We start from the raw sequence: 23,993 nt of genomic DNA on the forward strand, positions 1-23,993 counted from the left end.
AGATGACAGTCCATTGAGGAACGTGGCCAGGTGACTGGATGGTCCCAACCTGTATTCTCCAAACTTATCCCTTGGGGTCAGGTGACTGGAGGGTGACAATCCTAGCTTCCCCAAACATATCCATGGTTTCAGTGTTATTCAATGGAGTAGATCTGTGTTATGCCTGCTGGGGCCATGGTCCCCTGAGCTGACATCCTGAAGAAAGTCAAAACTGTATCCCTCCTAATGGAGCTATGTAGTCCTAGTTTTTTCTCTGGCAATTCACTCTGATTATTTTTTCAGAACTATAGAAATCCTTTTTTATACCCACATCTGTGGCTTAGGTCATCATCCACAGGTCAGGGGGAGGTGGGATGTGTTTAACTCTCATTATTTGAGCATTTAATCAGTCTACATAGTTCATCCTACTCTGTTTTGTGTGTCAACAAGCCATAGGGTCCACACAATAGTCAATCAAAAAATTTAGCAAACATGCATTGTTCACTGACCCTGCCTCCCTGGCTTGCAAAGTTAGCAGACAATAAGTTAATAATAATAATAATCCTAATAATTTTTATTTATATAGCGCCAACATATTCCGTAGCACTTTACAATTAAGCGGGGGCATATACAGACAATAAATTCAATAAAATTTAAGACAGTTTAAACCGTTACATTAGGAGTGAGGTCCCTGCTCCCAAGCTTACATTCTACAAGGAAATGGGGGGGGGACACAGATCCAGGAGTTTGGAGATGAACGGAAGGTTAGAGACAGGTCTGTAGTTAGCAGTGCAGTTCTGGTCCAGGGATGGCTTTTTAAGTTAAGGTGTTATGATAGCATGTTTAAATGAGGAGATACCTGAAGAAAGAGAGAGGTTAAATATTTTAGTCAGGTGAGTGGTGACCACCGGTGAGAGTGACTGCAGGAGATGTGAAGGAATGGGGTCACATTTGCAGGTTGTAGGACGAGAAGAAATGAGGAGCTGGGTAACTTCTTCTTCTGTAACAGGCTCAAAGATGGCTAGTGAGCTTGAAGTGCGGCAGGGAAGGGGATCTAGGCCCTGAGGAGATTGGGCTGAGATGTCCTGATGGATGTGGTTCATTTTTTCTAGGAAATAAGTGGCCAGGTTGGTGGTGGGGGACTGTGCTTTAGGTTTCAGGAGGGAGTTTAAGGTTTCAAAAAGTAATTTTGGATTGTTGGACAGTGAAGTGATGAGAGTGGTGAAGTAGGATTGTTTGGCTAGATGAAGGTCAGAGTTGTAGGTTTTGAGCATGAATTTATAGTGGATGAAGTCCTCTGCTAAAAGAGATTGTCTCCACTGACGCTCAGCACACCTTGAGCAACACTGAAGAAAGTGTGTTTGCATTGTGTGCCAAGGCAGCCGTTGTCTGTGTCGGGTCTTTCTGCGTGCAGAAGGTGCTGCTTCATCTAGGGCGCTCTTCAGTGTATTATTGTAGTTTGACAATGCTAAGTCCGGACAGTTGAGGGAGGAGATGAGTGCTAAAGATGTGTGGAGATTGTCCATAAGCTGCTGGGTATTAATGGTACGTGTATTCCTATAAGTGAGGTAAATGGGGGTGTCCCGGGTGAGGAGAAAGTTCTTGACAGAGAAGGAAAGAAGGTTGTGGTCCGAGAGCAGGAGAGGGGAGTTAGTAAAGTCATGAAGCGAGCAGAGATGGGAGAAGACCAGGTCCAGAGTATTCCCGTCTTCATGCGTAGGAGTATTAGTAAATTGTGAGAGACCGAATGAAGAGGTTAGAGAAAGTAGATGAGAGGCAGATTGGGAGAGGGGATCATCGATTGAGATGTTAAAGTCTCCCTTGATGATGGTGGGGATGTCACAGGATAGAAAGTTAGGAAGCCAGGTGGCAAGGTGATCCAGGAACTGACGGGAGGAGCCTGGAGGGCGATACACAACAGCCACTCGCAGGGTGAAGGGTTTGAAGAGTCTGATGGTGTGCACTTCAAGGGAAGGAAACATAAGTGAGGGAACTGGGTGGATGACCTGGAAAGCACATTGTGGTGAAAGTAGCAAACCAACACCTCCACCATGTCTATTCTCAGGTCTGGAAGTATGTGAAAATTTCAGCACACCAAATGAGAGAGCAGCAGCTGCGGTGGTGTCTGAATGCTAGATCCAGGTTTCAGTAATAGCCAGAAGGCTAAGGGAATTTAAGATAAAAAAATCGTGAATGTAAATTAGTTTGTTACACACAGACCATGCGTTCCAGAGAACACAGTGGAAAGCAATATGCGAGGGCATGCATAGAATGTTAATAAGATTAGCAGGGTTTCTATAGGCAGCTGGAGTAGAGTGGTGTATGCTAGTGGAGGGAGCCCCAGGATTGGGGGAGATGTCGCCAGCAACTAGGAGAAGGAGAAAAAAGAGAAAGAGCAGGTGATGCAATGATTTGTATTAACGTTTTGAGTGCTGTATGGAGGTAGTGGATGGTTTGGAGTGGGTGAGAAATGTCACTAGAGCCTCAGAGTTATGCATGGGAGAGGGGAGAAGGGAGGGCTTGATTTGGAGAGAGTACACAGAATGTGTTAAAGGGCGGGCGAGATGTGAGAAAACAGAGGTTAAAACAAGTTAGAAGCAGAATGCATAATGCAATGCAAATGACCAAGAAGCAGCATGTTTGTATGAATATCTTATGCACCTTACCTGTCTTCTGCCATGTCCAACTGCCATTGTATAACTGCTTATTAAAAGCACTTTAAGCTATTGCACTTAAAGTCTGTTGCACGCGTGACCCAGCACATGTGCTATCCGGAGCCAGAGCTGAATATATATGAATTGAAAAATGTAAATATCAATCAGTGTCAATATACAGGCTTATATAAACAATAAAGTAGCACTCTAAGTCAAAGGTTTAAATGAAATCTTTTGAACAATACTAGAAAAACACTAACTAGGATAATAAATCCCTGTACAGGAAGGCACACATTAAAATTACTGTATTTTTCAGACTATAAGACGCACCGGACCTTTAAACGCACCTAGGTTTCCCTATCCTGGTATGCATGGCTCAGCAATCCCCATCCTGGTATGCATGGCACCCCTCATCCTTGTCCTGGTATGTATGGCACCCATCATCCCTATCCTGGTATGCATGGCACAGCAATCTCCATCCTGGTATGCATGGCATCAATCATCCCTGTCCTGGTATGCATGGCACCCCTCATCCCTATCCTGATATGCATGGCACCCCCCATCACTTTACTGGTATGCATGGCACCCCTCATCCCTATACTGATATGCATGGCAACCCTCATCCCTTTCCTGGTATGCATGGCACCCCTCATCCCTGTCCTGGTATGTATGGCACCCCTAATCCCTATCCTGGAATGCATGGCACCCCTAATCCCTATCCTGGTATGCATGGCACCCCTAATCCCTATCCTAGTATGCATGACATCCCTCATCCTTATCCTGGTATGCATGGCCCCCTCATCATTATCCTGGTATGTATGGCCCCCACATCCGTATACTGGTATGTATGATCCCCCTCACCCTTATCCTGGTATGCATGGCACCCCTCATCCTTATCCTCATGTGCATGGCCCCCTCATACGTAAACTGATATGTATGGCCCCCTCATCCTTATCCTGGTATGTATGGCCCCCTCATCCTTATCCTTGTATATATGCCCCCCTCATCCTTATCCTGGTATGCATGGTGCCCCTAATCCCCATCACGCTGCACATAAAGAAACACTCTTACTTACCTTTCTCCTCTCTCCACCAGCGCTGCGTCATGTCTGCCGGCACTGATCTCTCCATGTGAGCAGCGCATGGCACAACTGCCATGCGTGGCTCACAAGGAGAGATCAGCTGCCTGAAATCACTGCTCCCCACTCCGGGACTGTGTGCACAGGAAGCAGTGACTTCATGCTCCTTAATAGCCAGCATACAGTGTAGCCGCAGCGTGGCTCCTGCTGCTGCCAGGCGATCACGTGTGCCCGCTATTAAAGGGCATGAATATTCACCCCCTCCCCACGCCCATGGAGGGGGGTATTTATGCTCTTTAACAGCAGGCACACGCAATTGCCTGGCAGCAGCAGGAGCCGCAATGGGGATACACTGTGTGCCACTATTAAGGAGCATGAATATTCAGTGGAGCAGTGAATATTTTTTTTCTTTAGCAGCAGGGACAGTGTAGGGTGCAGCCAGCGGCTGCTGCAACTTGTGCCCCGCTCCTCTACCGCTCCCCCCACACTGCATATATATATACCCCTCCCCCCAACATTCGGACTATAAGACTCACCCCCCATTTTCCCCCAAAATTTTTGAGGGAAAAAGTGCGTCTTATAGACCGAAAAATATGGTATTAAAATTTTTGGCTTTATTATTCATATACGGTACAGACCAAAAGTTTGGACACACCTTCTCATTTAAAGATTTTTCTGTATTTTCATGACTATAAAAATTGTACATTCACACTGAAGGCATCAAAACTATGAAATAACCCATGTGGAATTATATACTTAACAAAAAAGTGTGAAACAACTGAAAATATGTCTTATATTCTAGGGTCTTCAAAGTAGCCACCTTTTGCTTTGATGACTGCTTTGCACACTCTTGGCATTCTCTTGATGAGCTTCAAGAGGTAGTCACCGGAAATGGTTTTTACTTCACAGGTGTGCCCTGTCAGGTTTAATAAGTGTGATTTCTTGCCTTATAAATGGGGTTGGGACCATCAGTTGTGTTGTGCAGAAGTCTGGTGGATACACAGCTGATAGTCCTACTAAATAGACTGTTAGAATTTGTATTATGGCAAGAAAAAAGCAGCTAAGTAAAGAAAAATGAATGGCCATCATTACTTTATGAAATGAAGGTCAGTCAGTCTGAAAAATTGGGCAAAATTTGAAAGTGTCCCCAAGTGCAGTTGCAAAAACCATCAAGCGCTACAAAGAAACTGGCTCCCATGAGGATCGCCCCAGGAAAGGAAGACCAATAGTCACCTCTGCTTCTGAGGATAAGTTTATCCGAGTCACCAGCCTCAGAAATCGCAGGTTAACAGCAGCTCAGATTAGAGACCAGGTCAATACAACACAGAGATCTAGCAGCAGACACATCTCTACAACAACTGTTAAGAGGAGACTTTGTGCAGTAGGCCTTCATGGTAAAATAGCTGCTAGGAAACCACTACTATGGACAGGCAACAAGCAGAAGAGACTTGTTTGGGCTAAAGAACACAAAGAATGGACATTAGACCCGTGGAAATCTGTGCTTTGGTCTGATGAGTCCAAATTTGAGATCTTTGGTTCCAACCACCGTGTCTTTGTGCGACACAGAAAAGGTGAACGGATGGACTCTACATGGCTGGTTCCCACCGTGAGGCATGGAGGAGGAGGTGTGATGGTGTGGGGGTGCTTTGCTGGTGACACTGTTGGGGATTTATTCAAAATTGAAGGCATACTGAACCAGCATGGCTACCACAGCATCTTGCAGCGGCATGCTATTCCATCTGATTTGCGTTTAGTTGGACCATCATTTATTTTTCAACAGGACAATGACCCCAAACACACCTCCAGGCTGTGTAAGGGCCATTTGACCAAGAAGGAGAGTGATGGAGGGCTACGCCAGATGACCTGGCCTCCACAGTCACCAGACCTGAACCCAATCGAGATGGTTTGGTGTGAGCTGGACCGCAGAGTGAAGGCAAAAGGGCCAACAACTGCTAAGCATCTCTGGGAACTCCTTCAAGATTGTTGTAAGACCTTTTCCGGTGACTACCTCTTGAAGCTCATCAAGAGAATGCCAAGAGTGTGCAAAGCAGTCATCAAAGCAAAAGGTGGCTACTTTGAAGAACCTAGAATATAAGACATATTTTCAGTTGTTTCACACTTTTTTGTTAAGTATATAATTCCACATGTGTTAATTCATAGTTTTGATGCCTTCAGTGTGAATGTACAATTTTCATAGTCATGAAAATACAGAAAAATCTTTAAATGAGAAGGTGTGTCCAAACTTTTGGTCTGTACTGTATATAAAACAAAAAAGAATACAAGCAGAGGTGTCACACAAAGTAGCACACAGACATCACAGGTCTTGCTGAACAAGAAAAGCACTCTCAAATATAGGCAAAGTGCATAGGTTATTATAGCGGATAGACTGCGGTGGAAACCTAGAAATCAATAAATAAATATAGTGCAAGTGCCTTTTTAATCGGTTCTACCTATATTATCCAGAGCCATTACTTATTGTAGCCATTAACATTGTAGATTTGTATGAGAAGTGCATATTCATTCAAAGTAGTCACATTCAAGATAGTCACATAGTACTTGCAGTCTTGCTGCAGTGCGTTTTTGCCTCTCTCTGGCAGAAAAAAACGCATGCAGATTTACATGCGTTTTTTCTGCCAGAGGGAAGCGTTTTTTCAGCGTTTTTACATGCGTTTTCACGTGCGTTTTGTCAAGCACTTTTCCAAGGGATTTTGAGCATCACTTGGAAAAGTGCTTGACAAGTTGGTCACACAATATAAATCCATGCAACTGGCATGGATTTATATTGTGTGACCAACTTAGATGCTTTAAATGCTGCATCTATAGTTAAAAAAAATGAACTAAAAAGTTAAAAATAAAAAAAAACTTAATGCTAACCTCTCCAGTCTCCTCCCGGCGGCGATCCTCTCAGTGCCGTAACTATAAACTTCAGGGCCCCGGGGCAAAACTTCATAGTGGGGCCCCTCAACATTTCAATCACTAGAGGTTGTGCGGAACATGGTGAAGCCTGCTACGCATTGTTGTATACAACACACAGGCTTCACCACGTTCCGCAAGACCTTTAATAGATTTTGTTGTTTATGATGCAAGTTTTAGAAGTTAAATATTCAGTGAATATGTTTGGAAAATTAATAAGGTGAATAATTCCAAATGTTGCACAATTTTTAAATAACTGTATATGTTTATTAAATAGCAGGGCTTCTCACAGTTTGTCACAGAGATATTTGTGTCTGCTGAGACTGTCTCCTCTCAATAATGCTGAGTTTGTTACAGTCAGTGTGCACTGTGCCTTGCCAGCTCTCTGTGATCTCTAGACTAACATATTGTTACAAATCTTGTGCTATGAGACTCTCCAGGCCAGTGCAGGTTTCCATTCATAGACAGCTGGCAGAGCTCCTGGAAATTATTGAAATGATAGTCTCTCCTGTCCTCCGGGTGACATTGTCTGACAGGAATATAGGAGCTGGGTATTTTATGAGAAATTAAAGTATTAAAGTACAATATTTTACCATAAGTTTGGGGCCCCCCCTCCGGCTGCCCTGGTTTAAGTTACGGCCCTCGATCCTCTCTCCTCGGCGTCCCGCGGTGTACTGGCAGGACCTACGGTGACGTCATTAAGTCAGCTGATGGTCACGTGACCATCAGCTGACTAATTGACGTCACTGCAGGTCCTGCCAGTACACTGCGGGACGCCAAGAAGAGAGGACGCGGCCGGAAGAAGACCGAAGAGGTGAGTATACAGGTTTTTTTTATTTTTAACTTCTTTTTTTCAGCGCGTGGTAGCCGGGATGAGGAGGAGTTGCAGTCTCCTCTTCATCCTGGGTACCACAGGCACCGTGATTACCCCGCAAATTCACGGCCATTGAATTGAATTAAAACGCAGCAAATCCACATATACCTGCGGGTTTGCTGCGTTTCAATGTTCCTCAATGGCATCGAATTTGCTGCGTAATCGGGGTAGAAATAGTCATGCTGCATTTTGCAGCGCAATGCGAATTCGGCGCACTAATTAGCGCATTATGTGCACAGCACATCTGAATTCACATTGCTTTGCATGGCAGACGGTTTTACAAGCATTTTCACAGCGTTTTTGCGGCCGTAAAAACGCCACAAAAACGCTATTTGAGCACATAGCCTTAGACACACACGACCCAGACACAATCAGCCAATCAGTGACCACTTCGCTCTCCCTTCTTTGCACAAATCAAACATCTAGATGAAGTTAGACCTGTGGCTGGATCAGCAAGACTGCACGAGAGGTGAATATAGATGTTATTATTTTATAATGGGAAAACACGGAGAATGAGTATGGGTTATCATAGTAGTGGACAACCTTTTTAAGTCCTTCTCTGATCTTCCTTCTCTTGGTATAGTGTTGTACTCTTTAATTACACTGGTACCAGAGTCTGGTTTTAAAACTTTACATAATTTTGTTTCCACTTATAGACTTTCTCCATTTAATAAATGCTTAACCTCCTTCAAGCGTTATCTTCAGCTTCATTCTTAATATGCTCTTTTAGGTTAAAGGAGAAAATGTACTCCTGTAATACATCTATGGTGGAAGGATGGCAGTGTCCAGACTGCTGGCATCCCGATTCACACCAGTTGAGTGCCCCTGGCCAGCAGTATAATCTTACCATTGTTTATTACACATTTATATAATGTCTCGTGCAGAATAGGAGTATTTTTTTGACAATATATCAGTGAATTATTTTTGTAAATGACCATTTTCTTTATTATTTTTTTAGGATCAGACATGTCTTTAAGACTGGTAAATGGCAATGGTCAATGTAATGGCCGTGTTGAAATCCTCTATAACGGAGCATGGGGAACTGTGTGTGATGATTATTGGGATATTAATGCTGCACAAGTTGTATGCCGGCAGTTAAATTGTGGCCAAGCGCTTGCATTTAATGGCAGTGCTGCATTTGGCCAAGGACAAGGATTAATTGTATTGGATGATGTGCAATGTACCGGTAATGAACTACACGTATGGGACTGTCCACACCAACCATTTACAGTACATAACTGTGGACACAATGAAGATGCTGGCGTCGTCTGCTCAGGTATATTTGAATGCATTAAATCCTATGTAGTCATCTGTTATCCTATCATGTTGTTTGCATAGATGTTCAAATTGAACATATTTTCATACTTTCTAACACTAAGGATGCCTCAAACAATAACTAGCTTTTCATAAGAACATCTTAATGCGGTACATTGGTTCCTTCCTTATTAATTCCTAAATAGTAAGTGGTTTTATGTGGGAGTAGAATTCCTTTGTGAGGTCATCAACACCCCAATAATGGAATCCTGGTGATTTTTCAACAGTAGCAATGATCTAACAAAGAACATTTTAACTTTCAACGCTTCTCATTATAATTTTATTTTAGAAATTGTAATATTTTTTCTAATTTAATTATCAAAATATATTATGATTAATTATCCAGATAGATTAGTGTCCCAGGGGTGGGACCTGAATCTGTGACATAATAATAGCATATCCAATTAATAAATGTGTTAGTTGGGAATACACCCTTGAGATAATGTATGGCAGATTGTTTTTGGAAGTCACTGACTATCTTTATCTTTGGACGTGGTTTTGAGGCTGGTAAATGGTAGTGGTTCTGTAGAAATCCTCTTTAATGAATCATGAGGAACTAAGTGTGATAATTACTGTCATACAAGGGATGCACAAGTTTTATGCCAGTGGTTAGAGTTTGGCAATGCTCTTATGTATTAAGGCAATGCTGTTTTTTGACAAGAGCAAGGAGTCATATTTTTACCACAAAATTTTTGTTTTAGCCCCAAATTTTGCATTTTCACAAAGGTAAAAGGAGAATATGCATCAAAAAATATGTAGTGCAATTTCTGCTGATGGAAAGGTACTGTTTGGTCTCACGGAAGACCACGAAAGGGAAGGAGCGCCATTTGACTTTTGGAACTCAAATTTGTCTGGAATCATTAGCGAATGCAATATCACGTTTGGAGAGCCACTGAGGTGCCTAAACAGAGGAATTTCCTCCCAATTTGGAAACTACACCCCTCAAGGAATTTATTTAGATGTGTGGTGAAAACTTTGACCCCCAGGTGCTTCACATAATTTTATAATGTTGAGCCGTGACAATAAAAAAATCAAACTTTTCAGACTAAAATGTGGTTTTAGCCACAAATTGTTTTATTTTATAAGTGAAACATGTTAAATTACATCATAAAAAATTTTGTACAATTTCGTCTGAGTACACTGATACCCCATATGTGGAAAAAAAGTACTATTTGGTTGCACGCCAGGGCTCGGAAGGGATGGAGAGTTATTCGACGGTTCGAACTCAAAATTGGCTGAAATCGTTGGTTGATGCCTTGTCGTGTTTGGAGAGCCACTGATGTGCCTAAACATTGTCAACGTCCACAGTAAATTGATTTTGGAAATCACCATTCTCCTTTTTTTTTTAGGTTTAGACATGTCTTTAAGACTGGTAAATGGCAATGGTCAATGTAACGGTCGTGTTGAAATCCTCTATAATGGAGCATGGGGAACTGTGTGTGATGATTATTGGGATATTAATGCTGCACAAGTTGTATGCCGACAGTTAAATTGTGGCCAAGCTCTTGCATTTAATGGTAGTGCTGAATTTGGCCAAGGGCAAGGATTAATTGTATTGGATGATGTGCAATGTACCGGTAATGAACAACACGTATGGGACTGTCCACACCAACCATTTACAGTACATAATTGTGGACACAATGAAGATGCTGGCGTCGTCTGCTCAGGTAAAGTCGGATGGATGAAAACTTATTTAGTCATTTGTTATCATGTGTTTTGAATAGATGTTGTAGATTGTGAGCCCTTGCGGTCATTGTCCTCTCTCCTCCTGTACCAGTCGCCGCCTCGTTTTTGTTCAAATTATTGTACTTGGTGTTTGCTATGAATACCCCTTTTAAACATGTAAAGCACCATGGAATTAATGGCGCTATAATAATAAATAATAATAATAATGTTCAGGCAGATTATATTTTCATGTTTTCTACCACTAAGGGGGCTGCAATCAAGAAATTGCCTTTTTAAAAGAATCTTAGTGGATAGGAGTCACCTTGATTCCTGCACCATTAACTCCTAGATGCTAATTAGTTTTATATTTGAAGAGGATTCCTTATGAAGCACATTATAACCTTTTAACGCTTCTTGTATTCGTTTAAAAATTCTACTACATATTTTTCTTATACTTTCTTGTAAATATTTTTTTTGCATACTTGTCAAAGCACAAGTAAATCTCATATACAAATATGCTCTGCCACAATCAGGTCCCACCAATAAGACCCACTTGAAAAGATGGCCAGACTACTGTCATTGAAGAGGTGACTGCTCATGTGAGGGTTTGTCAATTCATCTAAATCCTTAGTGACATATGACACACTCGTATGTCATATGTCGGCCCCCTGAATTTGATGCAGGCCCATCTCAGCTCTTGATGCGGCAGTTAACCTGTAAAATATTGCTGTCAAGTGGTATGTACAGCTGACATCTTATGGGGTGCATTGTCCTAATCACCCATCAGTAGTGCACCTACAAGGCGATTTTGAGTGGGGGGTCAAATTGTATGCTATGTGGTGTCGGGCATCTGATGCCTTTTTTAGAACAGTTATACTCAGGCTAAAAATACCTGTTACCTCCAATTTAATGTATTTGGGCTGGGACTTTGTCTTGTATTCCTTTCCAATTTTCCTTAACCAACTTTATTTTCTAAAGAGTGTTGGGATTTTGCTTTGTATCCATTGCCATGATTTATATTGTGACAGAGTCACTGGTATGATATGCGAGGGGAGGTATGAGTCACTCAGGTTGCTGTCCTGTGTGAACTAAAACCCAATAAATTTCTGCCAGCATGTTATATGCTGGGGGTTAAGTTTCTTAAAGGGTGTGCTTTTATGGGAATAGCAAAAAGGGGGGGAGGCCATTCCCCTACCTCCTCTCAGGATGTTGCTGAGCTGGGTTTAAATGTTCAGTCAGTTTTTTTTTCTCTGAGTAGTTGCATGGAGAGTGAAGTTTCCAGGCTTTATTTGGGTGAAGACAGTGAGCTACACCAGAGGACTGGAGTTTGCTGGGACTTTATCATGCTATCCGGAGTGGGCCGAGCCTCGCTTGATATCGGACTCTGTTATACCTTATCTTTTGTTTTCCCGTTAACCCCGAGAGGGTCAGTTAATTTTTATGGGACACTACTGGAGTTTATGCTACAGATTATACCAGCAGGAAGTTTAACCCGAACCGTGTGTTCTGTGTCTGCCTCTGGAAAGCCTTGCAGCTCAATTTACGACAGTTGGTGTGAGAGTGCGTGCAAGATTCCAGGAACATGTGTACCTGCCACAGAGACCGGTGGATGTCCTGGGTGAAGGCCGCCAGCGCGCCAGAGAAGTCCAGCAGCCAGTCAGAAAAATCTGGCAGTATGAAGGAGCTCATTAAGCACCTTGTGCAGAGCCAACAACAGATGCGCTAACAGCACTTGCAGAGAGAGCAGAGCATGCAGCAGAAAATGCAGCAGCAGAACCAGGAGACAACCAAACTCTTGCTGCAACAGATCCAGTTGCAGCAAAGGAACAGCAGCAGCACCAGCAGGAGCAGCAACATCAGATACAGCTACTGGCAGACACCATACAGGGCAGGGCAACCTCCCTACCCCCAGGGCCCACTGATGACTCCCACGTCAGGAAGGCTGTAAGACAGACCATGCAGAAGATGAGCCCTGGGGATGATGTAGAAGCATTTCTGACAGTTTTTGAGAGGGTGGCAAATCGGGAGAGACTTCCATCAGAACAGTGGGCTGAGGTTCTGCCGCCAAATTTGTCGGGTGAACCCCAAAAGGCATATTACGACTTGGCACTGCAGGATGCCAAGGAATTCGCCAAGCTAAAGAAAGAGATCTTTGTATGCCTGGGAGTGAATATGGCAGTGAGAGCCCAACGAGTCCAACACTGGACGTATGCCAGCAACAAACCCCTCGCTCGCAGATGCTTGACCTACTGCATCTCGTTCAGAAGTGGTTGCAGACAGAATCTTCCACTCCTGCCCAGATGGTCAAGCGGGTGGTGATTGATAGGTTTGTGCACTCCCTTCCCAAGTCGGTACAGACTTGCGTTGCGCAGCCCAGAACGCAGATGACTTCATCGGCTTGGTAGAGCGGTACCAGGTGGTTGAGTATTCCCTCTGGAAACCGAATATAGTCACTTCTCTTTACTGGGATAACCAAAAGTGGGCTGTTTCACAACGGAAGTGGTCTAGATCCACCACCAGGGGGTGTCCCACTCCCACTGAAGGTGCCACAAGGACTGTTGTTAAAGAGATAGTCTGTTGGCAGTGTCAAAACCCTGGTCACGTAGCCACCAGGTGTCAAATGTCCCCTGAGCCCATGGACTGCAGCCTCAACAGAAGGGTCTCCTATTATGCTTATCCAGCCTGCAGTGCGGACTGTCAACCCAGCGATGGGCCACAAGCGTGTGCCGTGTCCGTTAATGGAGTAAAGGTGCTTGGACTGTTCTACTCTGGGAGTCTGGCAACCTTAATCAGAGCTACCCTTCCCTACCAATTGATCCCTTCCAAAACTGTGGGCATTAGGTGCATCCATGAGGATGCCCAGGACTATACTATGGCCACAGTGACAGTGGGGACCAACTCTGGTGTCCAGTTCCTTGAGGTCGGGGTGGTTAAGGACCTGATACATCCCATCAAACTGGGCCTTGATTTTTCTTTATTTTGGAACCTGTGGGGGAAGGGAACCGGACTTAGCAGCGTGGATAAATGCCTGGTCCCTGGAGAAGAACTCCCGATGAAGTATCAAGTGGATGATTTCCCACTGACAGTGACTGAGGAGGCTGACCTTCCTGATTTAAATGTGTCCGTAGAGAGCTTTGGGACTGTTCAAGATCGGGATTTGACCACCTGACCTTAAAAGGGTCATTTGACCAGGTTACTGTATGTAATAGGGTTGCCAAAGAGCCGAGGGCCGATACCAGGTTCCCCCACGTGGCTAAACTAAGGGGCAGTGAATCAGTGGAACAGCTGTTAGTGCCAGGGCCATACAGACTGAAGGTACTGTATATGGCCCATTCACATGTTCTGGGGGCACACCTAGGGGTCGAGAAAACTCAGTAGAGGATTTTAAGGTGTTATTGCCCTGGGTGTTACCGAAAAATTCACAACTATTGTGGGTCCTGCCCAACCTGCCAAATAACTGCTCCCTCTTCCCACTTCCATAGTTCATTAGTTCCACTGCCAGTGATAGAGATACGCTTTGAGAGGATTGCTATGGACCTAGTAGGTCCCTTATTCAAGTCAGCACAAGGCCACAAATACATTCTTTGGATGGTGGACTATGCAACCCGATATCCTGAAGCGGTACCGCTAAGAAGTTCATCAAGTAAATGCATAGTCAGGGAGCTGGTCCATATATTTGTCAGGACCAGTCTGCCGAAGGAAATCCTTATCGACCAAGGGACCACATTCATGAGCAAGTTAATGAAGGAGATTTGCAAGGTTCTCAAGATTACCCAACTGCGAAACTCCGCTTACCATCTGCAGACAGATGGCTGAGTAGAGCGCTTTAACAAGACTCTGAAAGCGATGTTCAAGAAAGCCATAGAGAAGGATGGACATGAGTGGGACTGCCTACTGTCCTTCCTGCTCTTCTCTGTATGGGAGATTCCATAAGCCTCTAATGGTTTTGCCGCTAATCCCTACAGTCGAGAGCAAGTCCCTGGCCAAATGGCAAGTTCCGTATGAGGTGGTGGAGAAAGTCAGTGAAGTGAATTATAAAGTCCACAAGCCTGGCCGAAAAAATAAATGCACCAAGTATACCATGTGAATTTGATCAAGCTGTGGCGGGACCAGGAACCTGTGGAAAATCCTTGCCTGGGAGCCGTTTCTGAAGGCAAAGTGGAATAAGTCACTATAGCAGAAACTATACTGCTGGCCCAGAAGCAACAGTGTCGATTTCTACTACAGCAAAATTGGGAGCTGTTCTCAGAGATGCCGGGGCATACTCAGGTGGTAGAGCATGACGTGCTGACAGAGCCACATGTAAGAGTGAATCTGAAGCCATATCGGATTCTGGAAGCACGCCGGGAGGTGATCTCCGTCGAGGTGAAGAGGATGCTAGACCTCGGGTTAAGAGTTTAGTCCAAGAGTGGGTGGTCAAGCCCAATCGTCCTCCTGCCAAAACCCAATGGAGAGTGAAGGTTTGTAATTATTATCGCCGGCTGAATGAGGTGTCCAAGTGTGACACGTACCCAATGCCCCGCGTTGACAAACTTATCGAGAGGCTTGGATCGGCAAGGTACATTACCACTCTGACCTGATGAATGCCTACTGGCAGATCCCCATGTCCCAGACGGACAGAGAAGACCGCTTTATCGACACCTGATGCCTGGTGCCGTTCAGACTACAAGGGGCCCCAGCCACCTTCCAGAGGGCTATGGCTCGGATCTTAGCTCCACATAAGATGTTAAACCTTGTAGTTTTTAGCCCAGACTAATCTAGTCATCTACCTAAACTGCAGGCCATTCTGAATGCAATGAGAAAGGCGGAACATACTATAAATCCGAGAAAATGTGCCATTGTGAAAAAGGAGACCAAATACTTGGGCTATGTCGTCAGTAGAGGCGAAATAAAGTCTCTAGTCAATAAAGAGGAGGCAATCTAGACCTGACCGCAACCGCTCTCCAAGAAGCAAGTAAGACGATTGGTGGGATATTGCCGGAAGGTTATCCCAAATTTTGCCATGCCATCTTTCGGCGCGCTGAAAGATCTCCTAAAAGGCACCAGATCGACGATGGTAAAATGGACAGAGGAAACAGAGACAGCGTTCCAACAGTTAAAGCTAGCACTGTGTAAGCAGCCAGTCCTTGTCGCACCAGAGGTTGGTCTAGGAGCCGTACTCTCAAGAGATAAATGAGGAAGAAGATCCCATTCTCTCCCTGAGCTGTAAACTTTCGTCCTTCGAGAAGAACTATGCAATAGTGGATAAAGAGTGTTTAGCCATAAAGTGCGACGTAGATACTCTAAGATATTACCTACTAGGCGGGAAGTTTAAGTTGGTGTCAGACCATGCCCCTTTTGGATGATTAATAGAAAAGAGGGGTAAAAATGCCAGCATAACCAGATTGTTCCTAGGTCTTCAGGACTTCAACATTCACGTGAAGCATAGGCCCTGGAAGTTACACTGGAACACGAATGCCCTCTCTAGGATTCCCTACCTGGTATTGGAAAGTGCTTAAACCCCCGGCTTTCGGCAAAGGGGGAAAATGTGACAGCATTTCTGGTATAATATACGAAGGGAGGTATGTGTCACTCAAGTTGCTCTCCTGTGTGAACTAAAACCTAATAAATTTCTGCCAGCGTGTTATATGCTGGGGGTTAACTCTCTTAAAGGATGTGGTTATATGGGAATGGCAAAGAGGGTGGGAGGTCATTCACCTACCCCCCCTCAAGGTGTGGCTCAGCAAGGTTTAAATGCTCAGTCAGTTTTTTTTCTCTGAGTAGAGTGTGGCCTGGAAAATGAAGCCTCCAGGCTGTGTTTGGGTGAAGCCAGAGAGCAACACCGGAGGATTGGCGTTTGCTGTGACTTTATTGTGCAACCCGAAGTGGGCTGAGCCTTGCTTGATATCAGACTCTGTTATACCTTATCTTTTGTTTTCCCGCTAACCTCGAGAGGGTCTGTTTATTTTTGTAGGACACTGCTGGAATTTATGCAACAGAATAAACCAGCAGGAGGTTTCACCCGAACCGTGTGTCGTGTGTCTGCCTCTGGAGAGCCGTGCAAGTCGCTTTACCACAATGTTTACATTTATGCTTTGTATTTGGGCATCCTTTGTTTCTTTTTGGGCAAATTTTTTTTATTCACCTCTTCAGTCACCATGAATGTGATTTTTTTGGAGACGTGACATTATATTTAACTTTAGTGTGTTCCTTATACTGCTGATAATGATTCCTGTTTTCTCCCTTTATAACATGATAAACATCTGTCATTATTACATTGAATAAATCATCCACAATCCACACTTTTAAACTCTTTGTTTAACTCCGTCATAAAAAGAAGGGGTGTCTATAGCCATAATTATAATAATGTCTGTGGAGACAAGGGGGTCAGGGGGTGTGTGACGCTCACAGCCCTCCCTGGGAGATGGGGTACTCGGAGTCGGGTCAAATGTTGGGGAAGCAGTCGTGGATTGGACCCGTTCCATGCCCAGGGCCGTCACATTTAAAAAGGGTGTAATGGGCTTTCAGGGTTGAGTGGTTATTATCGACTAGGCCACCTGTGGTGTCTGGTGATGGCCACAAGTGCTGCAGCAGTCCTCTGAGGCGGAATGTAGTGGCAGCTGTAGATGGTGCTACTCCCCACAGGCGGAGCAGGGCCTCAGGGCAGAAAGGCGGATGGAGGGAGTAGTTGTGTGAAGTTCTGGTGCGGTGCGGTGCTGAAATAAAGAGACCGGAGGCCATAGGGATAGACTTCCAGGGTTTTTACTCACGGTAGAGCATGCAGCTGCAAGGCTTCTCCCTGCTCCTCACGGGGTTCTGCGGCCACCAGGATAGGGGGTCCGACAACTTCTGAGTAATTCAGGTGCTTTAGCCAGGACCCCGCACCAGAGTTTTCCTAGACTTCAAACTAAGTCCACTCCTATCCGTGTGTGTTGAAAGGCCGGGTCTCCCTCTGGACTATGCACAGAACAAGGGTACGGGTGGCGACTCCGCTCCGTTACCCGGTGGGATCCATTAAGCCTCCGGGCTTCTCCGACTGAGACATAGAGTAACAAAGTCAGATATCGGGGGCCGGTACCCCTCTTGCAGCAGGAATCCCTCTGACTAGGCCAGAATAGCGAGGACAGGTGGTGTATGCTGCTCCGTCTGCATCCCCCCTGGGATCCTTTTGCGGTGGAGCTATACTCCTCTGCTCCAGGCCTTCTTGGGTAGCTACCTTGACCGGGTAGAGACAACCGTTAACTCTTGCCTGCTCCTCGACTCAAGGTTAGAGTACGAGGACCGTGTCCCCATCAACTGCAGGTTCACACACAATGCCACGTTCAGCGATGAAGATCACAATCAAAAGACCATAAGCCCAAGATGGCCGTTTATTAAATATGAATTATTAAGTGTAACCTAAATGTACGTCCTCCACCCTTACCCACTACTAGGTTCCCCCTTACTTTTGGTTCCCCCGTCTCCACTTATCCCGGCTGGGGCAGCATATAAGCCCCCCTCCAGGTGGGAGAGGTGTAGTGTTGGATGCAGAGGTGGGGTCCTGACAGCTGCACCATCCTTACCTCGAAGGGGAGATACCACACCTCATTAAAGAGATGCAGTACCCCTGTGGCAGTCGAACCCTCAGGGGCGCCACAGGTGCTTTCGTCACACTAGTGAGGACTCATTTTCCCGTGGGCATAATTCTACTCAGACAACAGAGGGTGAAGGTAAAACAGTGTGACAATACTTTATTCAGCCACCAAACAGACAATGACATATAGAACATTCCCAGCAAAATACCAAAGATGGTGTAAAATACAGAGTCTCACTATAGGATGACTCCCCAGGATTAGAGCAGCTGCAACTCCGAGGCTTCCAGGGCTGACTACCCCTACCAGTGGCACCATGCTTTTGGCGGGCACCCACAGAGAGGAGGTAATGACAAGCTTAGGAAGCTAACAGTCCATTGAGGAGCGTAGCCAGGCGACCTGATGGTCTCAACCTAAGACAGGAATGAGCGGGATAGAGCGTCAGCTTTAATGTTCTTGTTCGCCGGGGCGGTAATGCAGAGTGAAGCAGAATCGGGCAAAGAATAGAGACTACCTGGCATAACGTGGGTTTAGTCTTTGGGCGTTCTGCAAATAAGCGAGGTTTTTGTGGTCAGTGTAGATGACTACCGGGTGCAGAGCCCCCTCCAGCACGTAGCGCCATTCCTCCAGCGCTAATTTGATGGCCAGCAGCTCATGATCTCCTATGGAGTAGCTGCGCTTGGACGAGGAGAAAAGCTTGGAGAAGAAGCTGCAGGTTACCATTCTCCCGGACGAGGATTTCTGGGTGAGCACCGCTCCAGCTCCAGAGGAAGATGCATCAACCTCCAGGATGAACTGCTTGTTGCAATCCGGACGGTGCAGCACAGGAGCGGAAGAGAAGGCCTGTTTAAGGGAGACAAAGGCCTTCTCCACTTCTTAAGTCCATTCCCTGGGATTTGCTCCTTTACGGGTGAGTGCGGAGATGGGATCAGTCTGGGAGGAGAAATGAGGAATAAAGAGGCGGTAATAGTTTGTGAAGCCCAGGAATCGCTGAATCGCCTTCAACCCCTCCAGTCGGGGTCACTTTAAGACGGCAGACAACTTCTCGGGATCCATCCACAGACCAGTCTCGGAGATAGTATAGCCCAGGAACGGTGGGGAGGTCTGCTCAAAGAGGCATTTCTCGAATTTAGCGTATAGACAATTCTTCCGGAGCCTTAGCAGAACCTGACGAACATCCCTCCGGTGTGAGGGCAGATCCGGAGAGAAAACCAAGATATCGTCCAGGTACAGCACCACACAAGAATACAGGAGATCAAGGAAGATGTCATTAACCAGCTCCTGGAAGATGGCTGTAGCATTACAGAGACCAAAGGGCATCACGCAGTATTCGTAGCGACCGTCCCAGGTGTTGAATTCCGTCTTCCACTCGTCTCCCTGGTGGATCCGACCTAATTGTACGCCCAAAGAAAATCGAGCTTGGAGAAGTTATTCGCACCTTTAAGGCAGTCAAACAGCTCTGAGATGAGAGGCAGGGGGTACTTATTTTTGATGGTAATCTGGTTAAGGCCTCTGTGATCAATACAGGGACGTAGAGAGCCATCTTTCTTCTTGACGAAGAAGAATCCTGCTCCAGCCGGAGAGGTGGATTTCTGGATAAATTCCCCAGCAAGATTCTGTTCTATATACTCAGACATGGCCCGGGTCTCAGCCAGTGACAAGGGGTAGATTCGCTCGCCGGGAGGAGAAGCACCAGGTACCAGGTCGATGGGGCAATCATAAGGCCTATGAGGTGGTAGTATCTCCGCTTCCTTTTTGTCAAAGACGTCCGCATAGGACGAGTTGGGTTCAGGCAGACCAGGTAGATTAGCTGGAGTAGACGGGGGTCAAACAGGACGAACCGGAACCAGACAGGACTCAAGGCATTCCTCTCCCCAAAAGAGCACTTCACCAGATCTCCAATTCAGGACAGGCTTATGTCTTTGTAACCAGGGTAGACCAAGCAAGAGGGGGTGAGAGAGACCGGAAAGCATATAAAAGGAGATCTTCTCCGAGTGCAGCATTCCCACCAGAAGGGTTACAGGCTCTGTAATGAGCAAGATGGTCTCAGGAAGAAGCCTCCCATCCACGGAGGCAACCACCAGTGGTTCAGCCAGATATACGGTGGGAATCTGGTACCGCTTCACAACAGCCTGTTGAATGAGATTCCCAGCGGCTCCGGAATCCAGATGGGCAGTCTCAAAGAAGCGGGTCTCACCACTGGAAATAGAAACGAACAGAGTCAGGGACGGAGAGGATTTACTCTTGCCTAGGACGACCTCTCCGAACGGTCCTAGACAGTGGAGTTTCCTGGCCTCACTGGGCAGGAACGGATCGGATGCTCTATACTGCCACTCGCAGCAACTCCCCTCGGCTCGGCGCGTCTCCAGGCGAGACTTGACCATCTTGGTTTGGTCAATTTGCATAGGCTCAGGTGAACACGCCCAGGGAATTGCTGGTTGCGAGGCTGGCGTTTGGAATGTTGGAGCAAGACGCGGAAATCTTCTCTCCCAGGTTGCCTCCTTAGTACGTTCCAGAAAACGGATGTCAATCCGGGTAGCTAATGACACCAAGTCGTCAAGAGTGGAAGGGTTGTCACGACCGGCTAGCTCATCCTTGATCCGTCCGGAAATACCCTCGCAAAAGGTGGACACCAGAGCCTCATTGTTCCAGGTAAGTTCAGATGCGAGAGTTCGGAAACGTATGGCATATTGGCCCACAGTGAGACTCCATTGGCGGAGGCAGTAGAGGATTTTCGTCCGGGCTCATCAAAGACCTTTCGGAAGGCACCGAGTAAAGCCAGAAGATCGGACACCAGGGGATCCCCTCTGTCCCACATAGGGTTTAGTCATGCCAATGCCTCCCCAATGAGGTGAGACATGATGAATGCCACCTTGGCCCTGTCAGAGGTGAACTGGTGTGCCAGGTGTTTTATGAAGCCCCGACATAAGACGGGGTCACCACCAAAACGTAGAGGCGCAGAGAGCCAGGGTCCAAAGCCGAGTGCCACAGTGCCACTGGGTTGAGGTGCCACCGGAGCGAGTGCCACTCAGCTAGAGACGGACACAGACAGGGTGGACAGCGTGTCCAGGCGGGAGTTGACGGTCCGCAGATAGGACAGGATAGTTGCCTGTTGGGATCTCTGACTTGAGACCTCCTGGTACAGGTCAGAGAGCGAAGGAGCCTGGGGGCCACTGGGTTCCATGGCCTGTACAAACTGTTATGGGTCCAGGTGGTGGAACCTCTGTGCTTCAGTGCTTAGTGCCTACTCAGCCTGACCCAGGTCACACGGTGGCTTAGTCGACTCCGTGAACCAGGGAGGGACCAGGCAGGTGAACCAGGTGCCAGTCTAGGACCCACCTTGTGTGAGAGCAGGCGACTTCCACGGGTCAGATGACAGGAGCTGACTGGTACTGCGGATGAGCACGGCAGGCAGGCTAGCGGGTTGTCTGGGTAGATAAGCAGGCAGGTAAGGCTGATAGCCAGACAGGCTCTCCGGGTAGGCAAGCAGGCAGGCACGACAGGTTACTTAGCAGGTGCACCAGGTAGGAATGTTGGTGGGCACGGCAGGTAACTGGCAGGTGCTCCAGGTAGACAGGCTGGCGGGCACGGCAGGTAACTGGCTGGCTGGCTGGCAGAACTATAGACAGACTGGCGGGCTGGACTGTTAGACAGACTGGCGGGCAGGAATGACAGGCAGTGGGACCTGAGTGATGAAACAAGTGTTAGCACACGGAACAACAACCTTGCACATGCACCTCCATTTTGGAGGAGGTGCCATATACAGGGGAAGTCCTCCGGCCATTGGCCGGAGACCTTTTAGGATTGCACGCGCGGCCCCTTTAAGAGTGAGGGAGTGCGCGCGTGTGCCATAAACACAGTGCCCGGGAAGCTGCACGCGGTGCGTGCCGCAGTGACGAGGGAGCAGGAAGACGCCAGACCAGAACCGTGGCGGTGAGGGGAACGGCGTCTCTGCCAGGATGGAGGCAGAGACGCCGATGCTATAGAGGGTGGGACACCATTCCCCTACCTACCGTCAGGGTGTTGCTGAGCTCTGTTTAAATGTTCAGTCAGTTTTTTTTTCTCTGAGTAGTGGCATGGAGAGTGAAGTTTCTAGGCTTTGTTTGGGTGAAGCCAGAGAGCAACACCGGAGGACTAGTGTTTGCAGGGACTTTATCATGCTACCCAGAGCGGCCGAGCCTCGTTTGATATCAGACTCTGTTATACCTTATCTTTTGTTTTCCTGTTAACCCCGAGAGGGTCTGTTTATTTTTATGGGACACTACTGGAGTTTATGCTACAGAATAAACTAGCCAGAAGTTTAATCCAAACCATGTGTTCTGTGTCTGCCTCTGGAGAGCCGTGCAAGTCGCTTTACCACAGTTGGTGTGAGAACATGTGTACCTGCCACAGAGACCAGTGGATGTCCTGGGTGAAGGCTGCCAGCCTGCCAGAGAAGTCCGGCAGCATGGAGAAGCTCATTAAGCACCTGGTGCAGAGCCAACAACAGATGCACAGCACTTGGAGAGCCAGCAGAGCATGCAGCAGAGCATGCAGCAGCAGCACCAGGAGACGACCAAACTGTTGCTGCAACAGATCCAGTTGCAGCAAAAGGAGCAGCTGCAGCACAAGCAGGAACAGCAACAGCAGATACAGCTTCTGGCGGACGCCATCCAGGGCAGGGCAACCTCCCCACCCCCAGGGCCCACTGATGACTCCCACATCAGGAAGGCGATAAGATGGACCATGCAGAAGATGACTCCTGGAGAGGATATAGAAGCATTTCTGACAGTCTTTGAGAGAATGGCAAATCGGTAGAGACTTCCACCAGAACAGTGGGCAGAGGTTCTGGCACCATATTTGTAGAGTGAACCCCAAAAGGCATATTAAGACTTGTCACTGCAGGATGCCATGGAATTCGCTAAGCTAAAGATAGAGATATTGGCACGCCTGGGAGTGAATATAGCAGTGAGAGCCCAACGAGTCCACCACTGGAGGTATTACAGCGACAAACCCCTCGCTCGCAGATGTTTGACCTACTGCATCTCATTCAGAAGTGGTTGCAGCCAGAATCTTCCACTCCAGTCCAGATGGTCGAGCGGGTGGTGATTGATAGGTTCGTGCACTACAGACTTGGGTTGCCCAGGGACATCCCCAGAATGCCGATGACTTCATCGGCTTGGTAGAGGGGTACCAGGTGATTGAGAAATCCCCCGGGAAACCCGATATAGTCACTTCTCTTTACTGGGATAACCAAAAGGGGGCGGGTTCACAACGGACGTGGTCTAGATCCACCACTGGGGGGTGTCCCACTCCTACTGAAGGTCCACAAGGACTGTTGTTAAAGAGATAGTCTGTTGGCGGTGTCAAAACCCTGGTCACGTAGCCGCAAGGTGTCATATGCCCCCTGAGCCCATAGACTGCAGCCTCGACACAATGGTCTCCTATTATGCTTATCCTATCCAGCCTGCAGTGTAGACTGTCGACTCAGCGATGGGCCACAAGCGTGTGCCGTGTCCTTTAATGGAGTAAAGATGCTTGGACTGTTGGACTCTGGGAGTCTGGCAACCTTAATCAGAGCTACCCTTCCCTACCAGTTCATCCCTTCCAAAATTGTGGGCGATTGACGCATCCATGATGACGCCAAGGACTATACTGTGGCCACAGTGACAGAGGGAACAGACTCTGGTGTTCAGTCCCACGAGGTCTGGGTGGTTAAGGACTAGTGTTGAGCGAGCACTAAAATGCTCGGGTGCTCGAAGCTCGGGCCGAACTCACCGTGATACTCGGGTGCTCGACCCGAGCAACGAGCCCAATGTTAGTCTATGGGAGACTCGAGCATTTTTGCGGTGGCACCCCCGGCAGTCTTTTAAAAGCCTAACAAGTGCCCAAAACGATAGTGACAGTGCTCAAATGACATTGGGACAGCATGGGGATCGCCCCAGGAAGCATTTATAACCCCCAGGTCACTGCTGTCAACAACGTGG

At 46.9% G+C, this 23,993-nt stretch overlaps 1 protein-coding gene across 1 annotated transcript in view; it reads left to right on the forward strand.

The window, feature by feature from the left end:
* Nucleotides 1–23,993, forward strand: part of LOC141271612 (scavenger receptor cysteine-rich domain-containing protein DMBT1-like) — a 76,206-nt gene that overhangs the window by 10,857 nt on the left and 41,356 nt on the right. Inside the window, exons 3-4 of the mRNA XM_073681656.1 lie at nucleotides 8,463–8,774; nucleotides 10,162–10,479. Of these exons, the coding sequence (XP_073537757.1) occupies nucleotides 8,463–8,774; nucleotides 10,162–10,479 (630 nt within the window). The remainder of the gene's footprint in view (nucleotides 1–8,462; nucleotides 8,775–10,161; nucleotides 10,480–23,993) is intronic.

Source organism: Phyllobates terribilis, unplaced genomic scaffold (assembly GCF_046119375.1).
Source record: "Phyllobates terribilis strain yellow unplaced genomic scaffold, ASM4611937v1 Scaffold_5__5_contigs__length_657084704, whole genome shotgun sequence".
Classification (NCBI taxonomy): Eukaryota; Metazoa; Chordata; class Amphibia; order Anura; family Dendrobatidae; genus Phyllobates; species Phyllobates terribilis.